At 46.6% G+C, this 19,591-nt stretch overlaps 1 protein-coding gene across 2 annotated transcripts in view; it reads left to right on the top strand.

Moving 5' to 3' along the window:
* Positions 1-19,591, top strand: part of LOC136573122 (protein regulator of cytokinesis 1-like) — a 31,278-nt gene that overhangs the window by 2,961 nt on the left and 8,726 nt on the right. For both annotated transcript variants that reach the window (XM_066574320.1, XM_066574319.1), the window contains exons 2-7: positions 1,459-1,591; positions 6,514-6,636; positions 8,153-8,386; positions 10,856-11,026; positions 13,290-13,439; positions 13,816-13,963. In XM_066574320.1, coding sequence (XP_066430417.1) covers positions 1,459-1,591; positions 6,514-6,636; positions 8,153-8,386; positions 10,856-11,026; positions 13,290-13,439; positions 13,816-13,963 — 959 coding nt within the window. The remainder of the gene's footprint in view (positions 1-1,458; positions 1,592-6,513; positions 6,637-8,152; positions 8,387-10,855; positions 11,027-13,289; positions 13,440-13,815; positions 13,964-19,591) is intronic.

The following is a 19,591-nucleotide window of genomic DNA, read 5'->3' as shown; positions in this document are numbered from 1 at the left end:
GCTAGCTGCAATACCTAAAAATAAAAGGAATACTCACTTAGCAGGCACTGCCAGGGTCCCGGCCGGCGTTCTCTAGAGCCGACAAAACATCTATTGATAGTGACGAGAATTGAAATCCCTGCCTCCCCGTGAGAGATTGCTCTGATTGGTGCATCCAGCTCTCAGGGACCAATCATAGCCATTGAATGGCTGTGATTGGTGCATCCAGCACTAGCTGTGATTGGCTGAGCCTACTGACACTCAGCGGACTCAGCCAATCAGAGCAATCTCTTGCTGGAAGTGTGGTCTTCAAACCCTGTCACTAGCAAAAGATCCTCTGTTGGCGTTGACGAGAGTCGGGAGCTCCGGAGAGCAGCGGCTGGGACCCGGACAGCACCAGCTAGGTGAGTGGTTTTTTTTTTGGTTTTTTTTATTCTATTTTTTCTTTTTTCAGCATCCTTGGCTGCACTTTCAGCACAGCAAAACGTTGTCAAAAATGCATGACAACGCTGCTGAGAAACGCATTTTGGCAAATGTCTGCGTGAGGAATGGATTAAAAAGGGTTCCCTTGCTTGTATGTTAAGCTCCTTTAGGCCTCCTTCCCACGAACGGATTTCCGCCGCGTAATTCGCGGCGAAAATCCGCTGCGTTGCCTGCAGCTATTAGGTTCTATTGAACCTAATAGCTCAGGGCACAGTGCGGAATTCCACCGCGGAATTCCGCACCGTGAAATCTCCCGTCCTCACCCGCAGCATGCTCTATTTGCCGCGGGTGTACGCGCTGACGGCTTCCATTGCAGTCAATGGAAGCCGTCCGTTCACGCTATCTCCCGCTGTAACACAGCCGAAGATGGCGTGAAAACACTTCCCCACCTACCGCCGCCGTGTCATATGACGCGGCCGGCGCGTCATATGACGCGGCCGGCCGCGTCATGTGACGCGGTGGGCGGAGAAGCGTCATGCAGGAGCGAAAACGCCAGATACGCTGGTAAGTATGGGGTCTCTGGGGGACGCCGTGACGGGCTTCGCCGCGGAATATTCCGCGGCGGAGCCCGTCACGCTCGTGTGCAGCCGGCCTTATACTGTATACATGTGGGGCCGGATTCTGATGAAATGCTCCATTCCTATTCTAAGCTGCAGCAGGAGGACCAGTGACTGGATGAAGTCGGCAGGCTCGCTCCATAGCTCACAGCTGTGGCTACGCTGACTAGACTCAATTTTTGCCGCCTCATGCTCCCCTCCTCCCTTCACCCCAACTGCCTCTTCTCACATCCCTCTTCTGGCACTCTTGAAGTGTCTAGTGGGTTGTCCCCATCACTGACTCTCGGTGGGTGGCGATGCATTGGATCACTTGATCCAGTGTCAGGTCTTCTGTAAATTGCTTATTTCCTCATTATGACACTTACCGTATTGAGTTTCTTTTATTGAATATATTTAGTTTTGCTCCTAAAATACTACTTTTTTTTTCTCCACACTACAGTGAGGTTTTGGCTTCCTCTGTAATCTCCAGCACAAACCAAGCCCTAGCAACTCTTGTAGACATTTGGGATGGGCTAGGTATCAAAGAGGAGATGCGTTTGCAGAGGATTGAAGAAGTGAAGAAGCACATTGAGGTGAGTGGCTTCTACTGTCTTGTCTTCATATAATATAGACAGCCCCTTCTGGCTTGATGATGAGCTTCTCTGTGGATCTAGCGTAATGCCTAAGGGCTCATGTCCACGGGGAAAATAGGATTTAGGATCCGCAGCGGATTTCCTGCATGCGGATCCGCACCCCATAGGGATGCATTGACCACCCGCGGGTACATAAATACCCGCGGATCGTCAATAAAAGTGATTTTAAAAAAAATGGAGCATGGAAAAATCTGGACCATGCTCCATTTTCATGCGGGTCTCCCGCGGGGACGGCTCCCGCAGGCTTCTATTGAAGCCTATGGAAGCCGTCCGGATCCGCGGGACACAAAAATCATATTTTACTCACCCGCTCCGGTTCTTCTCTTCTCCGCGGCGCCATCTGCTCTCAGCCGCGGCCGGATCATTTTGCTTCGGCCCGGCGCATGCGCGGGGCACGTCACCGACGTCATCGTCCACATCCGCCGAGCCGAAGAATGAAGATCCGGCCGCGACGAGAGAAGATGACGCCGCAGCGAAGAGAAGAAACGGAGCGGATCGGAGGTAAGTTTATTCTGATTTATTTGCATTTTCGGCGCTCATGTCCGCGGGGCAGGAGGGACCCGCTGCAGATTCTACATGTAGAATCTGCAGCGGATCTGATTTTCCCCGTGGACATGAGGCCTAAGGCTACATTAACACGGGCGAACACTATATTGGGACGAGAAGCTAGTCTCAAAAATACCATATCCAGCATTAAAAAATATTGTTGCAGGAGAAAAATCACTTGTGAATAAACAGATTGAAATCAATGCGTTAACACGTGTGTGCTCCATTCGTATCGGTATCGGACAGAACTCATATAATATGAGGGGCTGCTGATAAGTCTGACTTTCCATTTACTCCACATACTCCCCACTGATCCCAACACACTTCTTACATCAGTATTACAAGTTCTGTAAGCCTTGCAAAAAGGATTTCGGTTGTGCCTCACACCAGTCATCCGTAGCAGCCATGGCATCAGAAGTGGGGTGAAATTTGGTCCCCTTGAGGTCTGTCTTCAGGTTTGGAAACAGATGATAGTCGGAGGGAGCTAGATCTGGTGAATAAGGTGGGTGGTCAACCAGCTGGAAGCCTAGCTCCACCAGTTTTGCTGTGGTCGCTTGTGCAGTGTGAGCGGAGGCGTATTCTTGCAGGACCAAGACTCCTTTGGACAGCTTGCCGCATTTTCAGAGCTGCCTTCAATTAGTCCAAAAGTTCAATGTAATCCCTTGCATTGATGGTGGAACCATTGTGAAGGTCGTCCACTAGCAGCAGCCCTCCTTATCCCAGGACACAGACGCCATCACCTTAGTGGCTGAGAACCACTGTGCCTCCACTCTCTGACTGCTCCTTGGTTTCAGGGTCATACAAATAAATCCAGGTCTCATCCATAGTGACCAGTCCATCCAGGAAGTTCTTATCAGTCCAGAAACGCTGACAAATGGACCACGAAGTTTTCACTCGCATGCTTTTCTATTAATACTATTTAAATGCTGTAAACCAGAAGCATGGGAGGCTATACGTTTTAACTCTTTTCAAACTTTGTTTAAAGGGGTTTTCAGGGACAATTATCCCCACCAGCTAACTGACTGAAGGGGCCAAGTGCTCCAGCGACAGTTGCTACTCCTTTAGGCCTCATATACACAGGTGAGTCGGATTCCATGTGTGACATTCTGCAAGGAATCCCCCCTGCATACTTGTGTCTTGCAGGCAGTGTCTGCGTGGACCTCGCTACTTCCGGGTTCGCTGTGCAGTGCATGGTCCTAGCGGCTCACCGTCAAATATACGCAGTACAGATTTTTTTTACATTTTTAAAAAAATCTGCTTTCCTGTTGTATCCACAGCCCGTCCGTAGTGTCAGCTGCGGGCAGGCCACGTATCAGATGGCTTCCATTGACTTTAATGGAAGCTGTCAGTGTGGGAACTGCAGTGAAATAAAGCGTGCTGCGATTTTGTTTTCCAGACCAAAAGGTACGCAAAATAAATGCATGCTTTAACCCCTTGAGTGGCGGGTTTCCTACCACCCTGTCTTGCCCACCAGGGCAGGTTTTTTAAAATGGTCTAATCATTGAATTTCAACTAGTTTTGCAGTTGCGTCTCAAGAGCCATAACTTTTTCATTTTTCCATTGACATGGCCATATGAGGGCTTGTTTTTTGTGGGACAAGTTGTGATTTTTTTAAACAGGGGGGAGGAAAAAAAAGAAATGGGGGAAAAAAGAAAAAAAGGGGCCATGTCATTAAGGGGTTAAATAATGCATTAACGTCCTTCTCTGGGTCATTACGACGCATGGATACCACATGTGTGATTGTATTGATTTTTTTTACAAAGTAAAGGGAGACAAGTCTTTTTTTTTATTTTTTTTTTATAATTTTGTAACTTTTTTTTTTTTTTTGTCCCTTTAGGGGACTTCCACAGGGACCCATCAGGACCCCGGATCACATTCCGGGGGTCCAATGGTGACAGCCCTTTACATGCTGCAGTGACAGCCCTTTGCATGCTGCAGTCACAGACTGCAGCATGTAAAGGGTTAACACAGCAGAGATCGGAGGTTTTCTCTGATCTCTGCTGTAAGAGCTGGTACCTAGCTGTCCTCTGACAGCCAAGCACCAAGCTCTCCCTGCCACAGAGACCATCGGCTTGCTTCTGACAAGCCGATGGTCTCTATGGCAACCTGTAAACAAAGCAGGAGATTGCCGGCAGATCGGCAATATCTTCTGCTGGTTTTTCAAAGCCCTTGCTTTGTTCTCTGTGGGTCTGTGCAGGCAGAGCACACTGCCACAGATTGTGGCATTGTGCTCTGCAGCTCCCATAGTGATACATAGCCCGGAAATCTTCCGGGCTATGTTGCTATGAGCAGTGGAGCTCGTCCCGGAAATTTTCCGGGCGTGCCACTCAAGGGGTTAATTCCAGTGGGGACGCCGATGCTTCTGTATGGGCGGCTTGATTTGCAGAACTCCCAACAGTTCAAATCCGCCTGTGGACATTGGGCCTTATTGTTGGCCAGACCTAGTGCCATGTGTTTTGTAGCAGTTCTATGCACTTAAGTAGGATTGGGCTACTGTATTATAAAGCACAGCCAATATAAAACACATGGTATTGGGCCTAGTAAACAAGGCAGGGAATATGACTGCTGTAGTTCCATGGCCCCTTCAATCAGTTGATTTGGTGGGGCGCTGAGTGTCAAACCCCCCCACTAATCAGATATTTATGGCCTTTCCTAAGGCAAGGTCATCAATATCGCAGTTTTACAAACCTAGTTTAAAGAGAACAAATGCCCTTGGTGCAAATTTGTCCCCAGAGAGGGGTTGTAATATTACAGGTACCCCATTTTTTTTCTGCCACAGATCTGCTGTGTTCTACATCCCCCTCTCTGGTCTTCCAAGATGGCTGCAATACTTCCCTTTCCCTTGGTGCCTATGTACTTGTAGGTACTTGGTGCTGCTTTTGGATTGATTAGTGTTGCTCACGTGAGCACTGCCAACAGATCAGCGGCTTGTGATGCACTACGTAGGAAACGCACTTAGAAAGTGAGGCACTAAGGCCTCATGCCCACGGGCACGCACAGATTCTCAGTGCAGAATCCCACAGCAGATTCCAGCTGTGCCTGTAGCCATGAGGCAAAAAACTTGCCTGTCCAGCTGTTGTGCGGGTCTTCTCCTTCATGGACAGATCTTCTTCTGCAGGGTGGACGCGCTCCACACGCCAGCCGTCGTGCTGTGCCCATGCACCATGCCTATTGTTTGTTTTAAATCTCCTGCTTTCCCACGGATCCGCGGCACATCCATAGGGTGTGCCACAGATCAGACAGCTTCCATTGACTTCAATGGAAGCCATCCCTGCAGAATCTGCAGAAAAGTGGGGGTTTTTTTCCCCATCATGCGATTTGCATGCTGGGAAAAAATGGTATTGCAGGTATTTAAATACCTGCAGATGCCCAATGATAGTCTATATTCATATTGAACTGCGGATCATCCATGTAGCTGAGATGCACAGATTCTGCAATTATGCCCGTGGACATGAGTCCTAATGCTGTGGTATCACAGGAGCAGGATAAACCTATAACTATAGGTTGCTATACCCAAAGTGTGTGACGCCATCTGGTGGTGTATAACAGGAACTTGTATCATACACTCTATTCACTAGAATCTGCATTAAACATTAAGTGCAGCCACGTCCAAGCGACACAAATAAAAATATACACACAAGTGTGAAGATGGACGCTCATTCGATACTGCCATGTAAATTTAGAATTCTCCATAGAAAATTTACTTGCGTCTCTGGGGCACAATCCCACCCCCTGACACTAGAACTGGACCAATTAACAGTCCGAGGTTACTAGAATGTTTCCAAACTGCAACTATGTGTTTCAAGGGTCTTCATGCAGATGCCCCCCTTCCTTAGGCTGCCTGTCCACAGCCAAGGCGGAGTATCGCTAGCGATATTTTTCCGCCGAGGAGCAGGGGGGAGAACTGACATCTAATTAATGGGCTTACCTTGGAAAATCGCTAAGATTCTCTGCTCGTGGACGTCGGGATGCGCCTTCCATAGTTGGCCTATGGAAAGCGGGTCATACAAGGTCTACGGGTGATTTATCGCTGCGGATCTCGCAATGACAACCCGTCCGTAGACAGCCAGCCTTAGAAACACAGAGTACCTGTGACAACATACAGTGTGGCCATCATGGAGCAGCGAGGGGGCCCCTGGCAGATCATGGCAAAACTACCAGAGCGCTTGGTAGCATTACCAAACTTTGTCCCAGGACTGGAGTGTCTCCTTAAGAATCTAATACAGATTGCTATTTTTTTTTTTTCCTTTCATTGTCTTCCCTAATATTCTTTAAGGCTCATTCCTTGTATTTTCTTAATTGTTTCTCTTTTGTAGGAATTGTTTAACCGTATGATACGTGAGGAAAGGGAAATGAAAGGCAGAATTGAAAAAAGTATTGACTTCTGCAAAAAGCAAATGAAAGATCTGTGCCGTGATTTATCCATTGAGGACTATAAGGTGAGAAGTGGATTGCAAAATGTAGTACCAAGAGCCTGAAATCATGTTTCCAAACTCGTACAGCTTTGTAAAGGGGCAGCGGCTCTCTAGAAAGTATTATTTCCATTGTCTACAGCTCTGCGCTTTTAGTTGCTGTTAAAGCTTATGTCTACAGGTGTTTTTTTTTTTTTTTTTTTTTTTCCACCGCGAATTACGCATGCATTGCATGGGTGTATGGTGAATGAAATCGATAAACTGAATCGATTGATCCATGCCCATGTGCGTGTAGATACGCATAAGAAATAGGCTGTAGCATTCTCTATCTCTGTGTACCCTATACATTTGCATAGTCAGTGTATGCAACGCTGTCCATTCGCAATACATTGCATCGATTTCATACAAATTTAAGTCACATTTCACATGACCGTGTGCGTGTGATGCATGGGCATGCGCAATACACGGTCTCTGCTGGCAGACGCTGTGTTTACAAAAGCGGTAAACCGTTGTGGGGAGATCCGCAGCATTTTACCCATACAGCCGTGGACAATGGTGCCTTATGCCTGTTACAGCTCAGTTTCATTAATGGGACGAAGCCGTAGTGAATTGTAATAGAAAGCACAGCCTTTAATAGAAATACTACGCTGTACCTGGTAAATGAAGGGGGTGCAGAGTGCCCGGCCCCATAAACAGCTGGCTTTCAGCAGTGCTGCCAGTCAGACGCCCATGACCTGATACTAATGGCCTATCCAAACAATAGGCTGTTGGTTTTAAAGTCTCAGGTAATCCCCTTAATCAGTGCTGTGGAAATCCACTAGTGAAAGACAGTCTTCTGGAAGACAAGACTTGATTCACAGCAGGTGGGGAGCATTACCACCTTCAGCACCAGTCAAGGTAATGCGCACAGCAGGAGTGACATTTTTTTTTGTGGTTTCTATACAAATACAGTCTTCATCCTGATTGAATGTTAAATATTTGCAGATTAAGGACTTTCACACAGCCGCATGCATAATGCTGCGTGTATCAGCGTTTTACCACTTTGGGAGCCCGCTATTGCCACGTATGGCAGCGTATGTTCACTGCGCATGACCATGAATCTCGTGCATGATGTCATGCGCAGTGTGACTTGTGTCCTTGTTTTTTTTTTGTTTTTTTTTAAATTCTTTGTCTCAAAGTGGCATTGCGTATGTAATGTCGCCCATACGCAATGTAATTGTGTATATAGTATATAGTCTGCCAGGAGACTCGCTGCCTCTGTATGTGGACAGAACAGATGCATCCCAGTCACTCGTGCTGTACTTCATGGTGTATGGTAAGAATATCCCTGATGAGTCACTATTGCTGATAGAAGGGTATGCTGTGTCTGTAGTGATGCTAGTCTCCATACATTACTGTCTGTTACCATATCAACTGAAGATTACCCATAGGCTATTTATGGGCAGGGGTTCCTGCAACTTATACCTGTAATTATGTGTCTCTTTTTTTTTTTGTCTTCTAACATAAGTTTGCCTTTTGAGTGACTTTCATTATGATTTTGCAGCTGGATGAAAATGCAACTATCCTTCAAACTGAGAAGGACTTGAGAGTAAGATTAGAATTTCTTACAAAACAGAAGAGTGACCGACTAGAAGAACTAAAGAGACTACAGGAAGAAGACCTGGCTCTTTGTACTGACCTCTGTGTTACTCCTTATTATATTCCATCTGGAAGCATCCCCAGTCTTAAGCAAATGGAAGAACTCAAGCAGCACATCCAAGTCCAGACAGAAGAAAAGGTAACTCATAAGGCTGGGCTCACAAGGGCAGATTTATATTGCAGATTCCACAATTGCCGTCTGCATGTATTATCTGTGCTAAAATGCTGGCATTTACCTGTTAAGGACCAAGTGCTGTAAATTTACGGCGGGAATTAAAGCCTCCTGCTTCTGAAATTAATCAGAAGCAGGATGGGTTGCCAGCTCTTAGTCACAGCTGATAACATGGAGGAGGAGGGAGAAGTGAGTTTCAACCCTTTCTGCCTCATCATTTGTTTAGTACACATTGCTCAATGAGTGATATTTACTAAAAAGTGAAAGCGGAAGTGTTTCTTCCAGTATGGGAGCCCAGGGGTCACATGACTGCCGGGATTCCCTGCTACAGCAGAGCTGCAGGGTCCTAGAAGACCCTGGCCAGCTCTGCCTGTGACTAATGTCACTACAGGGGGATCTTTCCCCTGTAACTGGAGCTCCTAGAGATGCCCCAGCTACAGTGGGAAAATGTCAAATAAAAAAAAAAATGTGAATTTCCTCCGGAGGTCTTATATGACATAATGAGCGACAGTTAAAAAAAAATTGCATAAATAAGTAATAAATTACAGAATAAAACAATTATATACATAAAGAAAATAACCCAAAACAGACTCCAACCAAAACTGTCGCTGTATGTGCACTTTAATCCCAAACCATACATATATATCAAAACATCCGAAACAAAATGAGGAAACCCGTTCCCATACTTTTAGTGTAAATATACTAATTAGAAAAAAATAAGTATAAATGTTAAAAAAAATACTTTTTTTTAGCCTTTTACCCCCAATAAAACTAAAAAATAGTCAGTGAAATATATTAAAAAAATAGCTCTGTCACAGGAAAAAAAACGCAGCAAAAATAGGGCAGTGTAAAACTACCGCATAGGTAAAATCACTTGAGTGTCTGGTCCTTAAGGGGTTAAGACATGCATGTTCGCTTTTTCAATTTCAACGAATTGTGCATTCCGTGAGCAGAAGAAAAATCTCAGCATGCTCTGTTTTGCCAAGGAATCTACACAACGGCCTCCATTGATATCAATGGAAGCCGACCAGCAGGCCATATGCAATAACCATTGTGTGTGGGCCGCGGGTGCCCACATCAGCGCTAAGCGGGAAATACAAGTAAACTAAAAAAAAGTACACGGCATGACCACCTACAAGCCTCTGCAGTACAGTAAATAAAGGTACGCAAGGTCAACAGCTGGGCTCAGAGCCAGAATCCATACCACTGCTGTGCCCGGCCTAAGGCTGAGCCGAATGAGTTAGTCATCTTGGCTACATTCTAAGAACAGTAAAATTCAAGGATTTAATAAGTCTTGCTCTTAACACTTGTGGCTGGCGGGAAAAGGAGAAAAGGGAACAGCTAAACGGTTGTCTGATAACCCTTAGCCTGAGGCCACACAGATAATTGGGTCCGCACATAACATTTGGTTTTTGATGTTGAACACCTCCCCCTCTCTGATGGAATCCACACTGAAATGCCACAGCATTAGGATATGCTGCAGACTTGAAATCTGCATCACATGTCAATTCCACTGTGGATTCTGTGTGGATTTGTCATATACCATGTGCCTGAGATTTATTAAAATATCCCCCAAATGGTGCAGAAAATGTGCAGCATTTGTGCTACCTGTGAACATGTCCTAATGAGCCGCAGGGTGGGTTGGGGGTGTTGGTGTTTGTGCTTTCTGGGCACCCACAGAGGTTATCAGGACTTTGTATTATTTATATCTTTAACTTTTTGCAATCAAAATGATTTGGGGGTCATGAAAACTGTTTTTTTGTAAAATTTGGGGTTTCATTGAGTGTCATTTTATTGATAGGACAACCACTTTAAAGAAGACTAGATAATCCTTTGTATTTTAGGATTTCCTAATCTGTTCATGGGTTATAACTACCAAATGAATCGATACAGCAGTATTTAATTACTGTAGAGTGCCAGCGCAAAAGAAATGCAGCCTAGTGTAGTCTCCAGTGGGCCGTCTGTATAATGCACAAATGCAGGCAACTTCAGACACTATTTGGCTAACAGCTGAGTGTCCTGGATCAGATCCCCTCTATTTCCTAAGGCCCCCTGTCCACGGCCGTGATTCCGCCGGCAGTAAATCGCTGGCGAATCACACCGGTGAAGCTTTCCATAGCGTTGCTATGGAAAGCGCCGGCCCCATGTCCACGAACAGAGAATCATTGCGATTCTCTGCCCGTGGCCGGCTATTCGCAGCATGCTGCGAATTGCTGCGATTCTCCACGGTCAGCCTATCTTTCAGATTAGGCTGACAGTGGAGGTCCACCTGCGGTTCCTGCTCCCAGGCGGCAGCTCCCGCGGCGGAGATCCGCCGCAGGATACCGCAACGCCTGTGGACAGGGGGCCTAATGGTGCATGTGAAAATGGGTTTTCTAAACCAGGTAACACTGTTTAGCCTGCAGCTTATGTATTTTTTTTTTTTTTGTGATCTAGAGAAAGCGTCTTGAGGTCTTTTCCACCCTCCGAGCCGACGTCCGTCAGTATTATGGTGAAATTGGGCATCAGCCAGAGAATACTTTTGAGCAAGATGCCGTTTGTGAAGACGAAGAAGCTTTCTTTCTTACAACAGAAAATATCAGAGCACTTACAATTCTGAAAGAGCAGGTTTGTTGGTAAATTTACTCGTCTGTTTTATTGGTGTTGCTAATTTCTAAACTAGGTTAAATGTATTAATTGTTCAAAATTGGTCAGTGCATTATACACTTTGTCAAAAAACAAGCACCTAGGAGTTGTCATCTTGTTGCAGAACTCGGCATGCAGTTCCATCTCAGGCAGATATGCAAATGATGAGAATTGTGGTTTGATCAGATAAATGGTTTTGTCACCTGAGGCCCTAAAAGCAGTTCCACCCTTGGCTCTCAGAAGTACTTGTGTGCAGTGACCTCTCTTTCTGCTTGTGTAGACCCCGTTGACCACTAGATGCCTCTGCTACAAAGATTTTTATCAGTTAACCGAGTTCAAAAGGGGGCGTATTCTTGGAATGCGATTAGCTGGATGGTCATATCAACAAATTGCCCGACACCTGGGCCGTTCTGACCAGACTGTTAGGAGGTGTTGGGACCAGTGGATGGGGTCACACAAGGTGACTGGGCTCAGGACACCCCCTACAGACCACCAGCAGAGAGGAGCATCTGACTAGCCTGTTAGTAGGTGTTGGGACAAGTGGATGAGGGCACACAAGGTGACCGGGCTCAGGACGCCCTCTACAGACCACCAGTAGAGGATCATCCGACAAGCACCAGCAGCTCCAACTGTTTCTTTGTTCACCATCCAGAGACAGGACACCATCGTTGCAGGCTCCCCTGCTTGTCTGAGACATTTCTAACCGCTTGGCTGAAGGACATTTGGTGCTTGGTTTTTTTTTTGTTTTTTTTTACTAAGTGTATTTCAAGCTTTTAGCTGTATAATTGGGTCACTAATTGTTGTTTTTACATACAAGCATCTGTTGCCTCATCTTTAGTGGATGTATGCACTAAAACATTGCATATATCTGCTGCATGAGATTCTGCAGATGGTACTGTAGCAAGGCAATAGTGATGCCCAGGGCTGGACAGGCAAAGCTGGCCAAACTGCGTCTCCATGTACCTAAAGCACACTGTATTAGTAGCCTATGACCCTACATGCTGCTTACATAGTACTCGTCAATCAAACCAGCATGCAGTGCCTTAGGCTAATGAATCCTACTAATGCAGTGTGCATCAGGTAAAGGCCCATTTATGCAGGACTAATATCGGGCAAACGATGGCTGACACTCATCTCCGCATACACTCCCTCCAGAGCAGCCAGCAGGGGGTCTGGTCGGCTACAGGAGACTTCTCTCCTCCCTCACCCCCACCCCTCTCCATTGCCTTAACATGGCGATAACGATGCAGCATAAACGATGGATTCATAAAATTATAGTTTGGTGTAAATGGGAACCGTTCAGTACTGAGCAGCCGCTATGTTAAGGCAAGGGAGAGCAAGGAGACAAATCTCCAGCCGCCCCGCTGTGAGCTAACGATACTAGCTCCCATGCTGCAGCCCGAAGCTCGTATGTGTGGGGACGAGGGGCAGGCATCGTTTGCCTGACACTCGTCCCGTTTAAATGGGCCTTAAGCCGTGCAGCCATCTGTTTATCCAGGCCCAGAGGGTAGCTGAGGATGGGGGAGGATGTGCTGGTGTCATTATGTATTGTGTTCTATATGAAGTGTTGGGGAACAAGTTGGATGTTTCTTAGAGCTGGGGACACAATTTAAATTTGAAAATTACAATTGGTTATTATTGCTTTTTTATCTGTTTATAAGCCCTCTCGTCACTATTGAATGCTAAGAATGCCTAGTTTGATCTATAGTTATTATACATATTGCCACTATTGGCCTTTTCTATGGATTTGGGTGACAGCAGCACATACTCCGCTGCATCGTCTTATCAGTAGGTTCCTGATGCCACAGTCCTCCATAGCCTCTTCGCAGTGATAAATGACTGCTCCCTTCTGGCTGATAACAAACCATGGTGATCACTGAAAGAACTCTGCCTTTTAATGAGGCCACGCTGAATCTCTCTTTCGGCCACTTGTAGTGCCCTACCCGGACCTATGTGGCAGGCTGCTGTGCAGCCAATCCGGTTCAGGGGGCGTCACCCCATGTCAATCTTGACTCCACTAGGAATTCCTGGTGGCGTCAAGATACACTAATACCCAGCAGAAGCCTGTCTGTGATCCTGTGGGTACAACTTCTAAGCCTGTGTACTCAATGACGGTACAGTGTTTTGTGGAAACTAACTCCCACTAATGATGTATCAGTAATATACTGGATAGATCCCTCTACTGTGGTTTGACATGCTTACATTCATACTGGGCCTGCTTAGTTACTGTAGCTGTGTATTTTAGCTTGAACTGAAGAAGGAAGCCCTTCTGTCCACGGTAAATGCAGTTAAAGAGAAAGTTCATCCTTTGTGGGTTTTGCTGCAAGTTACACAGGAGGAGCGAGAAGAGTGTCAGAAGACCTCTGGGAAGTCCCTATTGGATGACATAAGAATGGTAAGTTTTTATTCTGAATTCAGTTTGCCATAAATATAAGCTAAGATAATGATTGTGAGGTGTCTGTTCTCGACCGCCTCGGATGGCGCTTTGTAGCACTTTTATTCTGGCTCGAGCCCCCTTTGACACACAAAGCTCAGTCATTGGTTTACTTAGGATCTTGTAAGGAAGATTTCCAGCAACAGAAGTCCAGAGTTTGAGCCCTTTGGTGCCCGAGATCCCAGACTTCAACGTGATCTACTCACAAGTATATCTAAAGATCAGAAGGCGGTTTTGGTTGGATTTTGCCTTTTTTTAAAGTATAGGTTGTCATGTTTAGGTTTATAGCATCAGATGGCTTATTGCATAAAGCTTAAATCAATTCTCCTCTCTTTAGTGGGAAAGAGAGCTAGCACGTCTGGAAGAGCTGAAGATGGCAAATCTGAAGCAAGTGATACTAAAGACAAGAGAAGAACTGAATGCCTACTGGGATAAATGTTTCTATGCTCCTGAGCAAAGAATAGATTTTGCTCCATACTATTCTGGTAAGTTACTGTCACTTTTAACTCCCGATGAGTCATTCCAAGATAAATCCCTCAACGGGGGTAACCCCTGACCACCACCTTCAAGTTTTACAAAACTCTTGAGACTTTTATATACGTTACATGCTAGTACCGAATAAATGTGCAATTTTCAGACCCATGGGGCCAAGAAATACTGGGGGTCAATTTTCCAAAGGTCACAGAACAATAATTTTTGATTCTTATCTCCGGAAACTATTGTGCATAAAAAGATGTGCAAATTGTCTTGTCTTTGTAATATGTAGACTTGCACAGACTAACTTGTATTAGAATTACAGCATAAGGCCTCATGTCCACAGCTAAAATAAAATTTAAAATCCGTACCGTATCACCCGCACCCCATAGGGATGCATTGGACACCTGCAGGTAATTAAATACCTGCAGATGTCCTTTTTCCCTGAGGCGCAGATTGCGTGTGCGGGAAAACACCCGCAGCGTGCTCCAGTTTAGTGTGGGTCTCCTGCACGGACGGCTCCCGCAGACTTCTATTGAAGCCTATGGAAGCCGTCTGGATCCGCGGCACACCCGCAGCTGAATTTCTGCTGTGGCTCGGGAGTGTGGGAGAGCAGGGCCTGATTTTCCGCGTGGACATGAGGCCTTAGGAAAAATGTGCGTGTGTAGGGGGGTGTATTTAAACAATACGCCCTATATATTGAATTTTTATTGCCACATTTTCAGGAAGGTGTTTGTAGTTTGAGAAATTCCTGACCTCTTGCTGGCAATAAAATGCACAATTAATGATACTGGCAGGTGATATGTTGCAGTGTTAAAATTTTAGGGTCCAAAAGGGGTACCGTATATACCGGCGTATAAGACGACTTTTGAACCCCGAAAAATCTGCTCTGCAGTCGGGGGTCGTCTTATGCGCCGGTAATACAAAAAAAAAAATCATTACTCACCTCCCCCGGCGTTCTGTCGCGCTCCGGCAGGATGTCGCTCACTCCTCGTCCCCGGCGCAGCATTGCTTTCTGAATGCGGGGCTTGAAATCCCCGCTTCCAGAAAGCTAATACACACGCCGTCAGCCGGTACAGCTATTCAATGACAGCATTGAATGGCTGTGATTGGCTGAAGGCGCACGTTGCTTCAGCCAATCACACCCATTCAATGATGTCATTGAATAGTGTGATTGGCTGAAGCCACGTGCGCCTTCAGCCAATCACAGCCATTCTGTAACTGGCTGACGGCGTGTGTATTAGCTTTCTGGAGGCGGGAATTTCAAGCCCCACATTCAGAAAGCAATGCTGCGTCGGGGACGAGGAGCGAGCGACATCCTGCCGGAGCGTGACAGAACGCCGGGGGAGGTGAGTACAGATTTTTTTTTTTCTCCACTGTAATACCGGCGTATAAGGTGACAGTTGGGGGGTCGTCTTATACGCCGGTATATACGGTACTTGGTGATGTCATTCCCAATTAAATCCCTGGATCTCATCTCTAATTACTATTGAATAACTCTCTGAAAAGTCACATTGCCGAATTCAAAAATTTGTACAGATTTTCATTTTAGTTCTTTCACCTACTGAGATTGTGATTTTGCTACATGGTGATGACAGGGTTAATGCTGCAGCTCTAGAACGGAGCGTATCCAGGAACTCATCCACAGTTTCCATTAAATGTCAAGCAGGTTCGGTCTGATAAACGATCGAATTACAAGATGAAGTGCGCTACAAACGGCTGTATCAAGTCGGCATCCTTTGTCATGTTGAATCAGAAAATTGCATGATGCAGATCTGTGACAACTGCCTAGCAGTGACTGCAATCAAACTACTCTCTGCAGGGTTTGAAATATTAAAACTTTGTCTAGCTGGAATGGATGCCAGCATCAGATGTATGTTGACCCACACATTAAATGCTCACCCTTTGGGCCTGGTCATATGCACCACAATCGTCTCAGTGCTTCAAAACTAGAAGCTGATTCTTGGGGAATCATCGTTCTCTTTAAATTTCTCATATACTGCATTTCTTTGAAGTTCTGAAGAAGCTGTTTCTGCTTGTTTTTCATTGTCTCCAACACTCTCTCGCATGAGTACCACGCTGTTCTGCGCATGCGTGGCGGCACGCGAGATGGGATCCGAGAGGTGAGTGTGGGGTCTTTGGGGGTGCCGTGTCTGACTCCACTACGATATTCTGCTGGCCGAGTCTGCCATGGCCGCTGGCGTGAGGCCTTAGCATGTATTTAAGTTGTGTTCCATCCTGGTCTCTTTAAATGCTTCCCATTTCTTCCTTCTTTTAGGGATTGTTAACGATTGAGGTTTGAGAATCTCATTTTGCAATATTTCCCAACCTTCTTAGACATTTCTGTCCTTAAGAACATCCAGCCGTTGGATTCTTCCTCCCCTCTTACTGATTTCATTGAAATCTGCCTTTCTGAAAGCCAACCTTGAGGTCTGAGTTTTCTCAGGTCTTCCTCCCCTTTTTATCCAAAGTTCAAGGCTAGCATGATCATTGCCTCCCAATGTCCCAGCACCCTTACCTCCTCCACCAGCAGATCCCCTTGTTTTCTCTTCTACCTTTTGGAAAATAAAGTTGTCAGCAAGAGCGGATAAGAATTTGTTGGATCGATAACTTTTACCTGAGAGATCCCAACAATCATCCAACTTCATGCACTTGAAAATTTCCTCCTCTTCGTCAGTTGAATCAAACAGGCGATCATAATTGTTCTATTCCTTGTCTTTAGAGATCTCCTTGCTTTCTGTGTCTTAGTTTTCCTCTGATGCAGAAAGCCTTCAGCTTTACAGCGGTCGTATAGTGAGGATAAAACTCTTGGCCACAGCAGTATCTGAAGGAGTTTGCATAGGTTTGTGGGGACATTAATCAGGTGGTAATGACGATGATCGTGCTTCAGGCTGTTCGGCGGCGGTCACTGTACCGCAGGCTGTTCGGCGGCGGTCACTGTACCGCAGGCTGTTCGGCGGCGGTCACTGTACCGCAGGCTGTTCGGCGGCGGTCACTGTACCGCAGGCTGTTCGGCGGCGGTCACTGTACCGCAGGCTGTTCGGCGGCTCTTCATCCAGTTGATGATCTCTAGAAAGTAATTTTGTTTCATCCAAGTAAACTGCTTTCTTCTGGAGTGTTCTGTACAGCTTCTTACCTGGCACAGCATCTGCATACACATCTCCGTTCTTTATACTGAGCCCACAGCATGGTTCTTACATGGATTGCAGAAAGCTTTATCAAAATTCTTTAGCCATTTATTGGCATCGTATGTGTAAACCTCCAGCTCTTCATAGGACTTCATTTTCCTTACTATAGACCTTTTTTTTTTTTTTGTGGTCTTCAGTTGAATATAACCATCAATTCATCTCAACTTTTTTTAATGTTTTGTCCCATACCAAATCAAGCTTAAAGGAGATGTCCCGCGCCGAAACGGGTTTTTTTTTTTTTAAACCCCCCCCCCGTTCGGCGCGAGACAACCCCGATGCAGGGGTTAAAAAAACCACCCGCACAGCGCTTACCTGAATCCCGGCGCTCCGGTGACTTCAATACTCACCGCTGAAGATGGCCTCTTCCTCCGTGGACCGCAGCTCTTCTGTGCGGTCCACTGCCGATTCCAGCCTCCTGATTGGCTGGAATCGGCACGTGACGGGGCGGAGCTACACGGAGCCCCATAGAGAACAGCAGAAGACCCGGACTGCGCAAGCGCGGCTAATTTGGCCATCGGAGGCCAAAAATTAGTCGGCACCATGGAGACCAGGACGCTAGCAACGGAGCAGGTAAGTAAAAAACTTTTTATAACTTCTGTATGGCTCATAATTAATGCACAATGTATATTACAAAGTGCATTATTATGGCCATACAGAAGTGTATAACCCCACTTGCTGCCTCGGGACATCTCCTTTAACCCACTAAGGCCCAAGCCATTTCTGCTGCCTTTTACAAGCTACACTGTGGTCAGTGAGAACTACTACATGGAGAATGCAAGAAGCGGCACTGTAGGTCCCCCCTCACACCCCTGACATACATGGAGGGATGTTCATTTCAAACCCCCACCCCACCATAGCCTCATCTGCCTGTATCATTTATTGTGCATTATTTCATTGTCAGTAAGGGGTCAAGAATTTTATGCCTTAAACTATAAAACGACTTGGTGAGAAACTTTAATGTATGAGCACATAAATACTTTTCCTTCCCTCAGATTTTTCTGGACTGGCTCAGTTAAAAAAAAAATGAAATGGCGTTTTAATTTCACTTAACTTGTATTATAATTAGTGTTGGGCTGCTTAGCGGTCCCGTTGCTGGGATAAAATAATGGAAGCAAAAGTTTAGCGTGCAGTGGGCTTTTTTTTGTCCAGTAAAATGCCAGATGGCTAAGCATGAAGGAAAAAATTGACCCCATTAGTCAAAGGGGTCCGTTCGGCGCTTTTTGGTTCGGTCATAAAACTGATTCTCCTCAGCTGGGGGATTTGGTTTTCCTGCTTCCCAAACGGAGCAGTGAAATGGAACCCCCATCACAGATGTGAAAGCAGCCTTATGCCGGGCGCTCACGGGCGTATGATTACTGCTAATTACACAGGCTCTGTACACCTATGATACACTAACTCGCAGCAATGGGCGCTTATATACTTGCGCTCATATGCAATTACATGGCGTAAGGGCGGCAGGTATAGGAGTCATCGCTAAGTGACGCATGTCAGCGGGAGTACGCGGTCGTGTGCAGTGCTCTCTATGCCATGCACGAACGAGCAGGGTCACGTCTGGCTCCAAAGCTGCAGAAACCCCACAGCATTCTAGCATGAGTCCTGGCTTAATATGTAGCTGTTGTAACACTTCTTTCCTAAGGCCTAATGCCCACGGCCATGACTGGCTCTGCAAACGGAAAACCGCAGCGGAGCCCGTTAGTGCCCTCCTCCCCCCCGAGACTCCATACTTCCGGATCCGCTGCCTGATGCCCTGCATGACGCTCCGGTGCGCATGCGCTATAAAATGCGTCGGCGGGGAAGCGTTGTGCTACAGCAGAAAATAGCGTGATGGACGCCTTCCATTGACTGCAATGGAAGCCGTCCGCGCGTACGCCCGGGCAAATAGAACATGCCGCCGGGCCGGTGAGTACGGGAGAATTCCGCCCCGTGAGCATTGGCACTATTGGGTTCAATAGAACCTAATAGCTGCGGGGCATCGCCGAAGATTTCTGCCGTGTGGTACGCGTTGGAAATCCGCCCATGAGAATTAGCCCTAAGTGACATTTTGTACATCCTTATATGACTAATGGCCACGGCCGTGACTGGCTCCGCAAGCAGAATACAGCAGCGGAGCCGGTCACGGCCCCCGCCCCCCTCCCAAAGACCCCATACTTGCCTCCGGATCCGCTGCCACGTCATGTGACACGCCCGGCAGCAGGCTGGGAAGCGTTTTCACGCTATCATCCGCTGTGCTACAGCAGAAAATAGCGTGACGGACGGCTTCCATTGACTACAATGGAAGTCGACCGCGTGTACGCCCGCGGCAATACAACATGCCGCCAGTGAGTACGGGAGAATTCACGGGGTGAGCACCGTGAGCATTGAGCTATTAGGTTCAATAGAACCGAATAGCTGCGGGGCAACGCCGCGGATTTCCGTCGTGTGATACGTAGTGGGAATTAGCCCTAATAGTTT

Source organism: Eleutherodactylus coqui, chromosome 7, assembly GCF_035609145.1.
Source record: "Eleutherodactylus coqui strain aEleCoq1 chromosome 7, aEleCoq1.hap1, whole genome shotgun sequence".
Classification (NCBI taxonomy): domain Eukaryota; kingdom Metazoa; phylum Chordata; class Amphibia; order Anura; family Eleutherodactylidae; genus Eleutherodactylus; species Eleutherodactylus coqui.
This window is presented reverse-complemented; position numbering and strand designations above follow the sequence as displayed.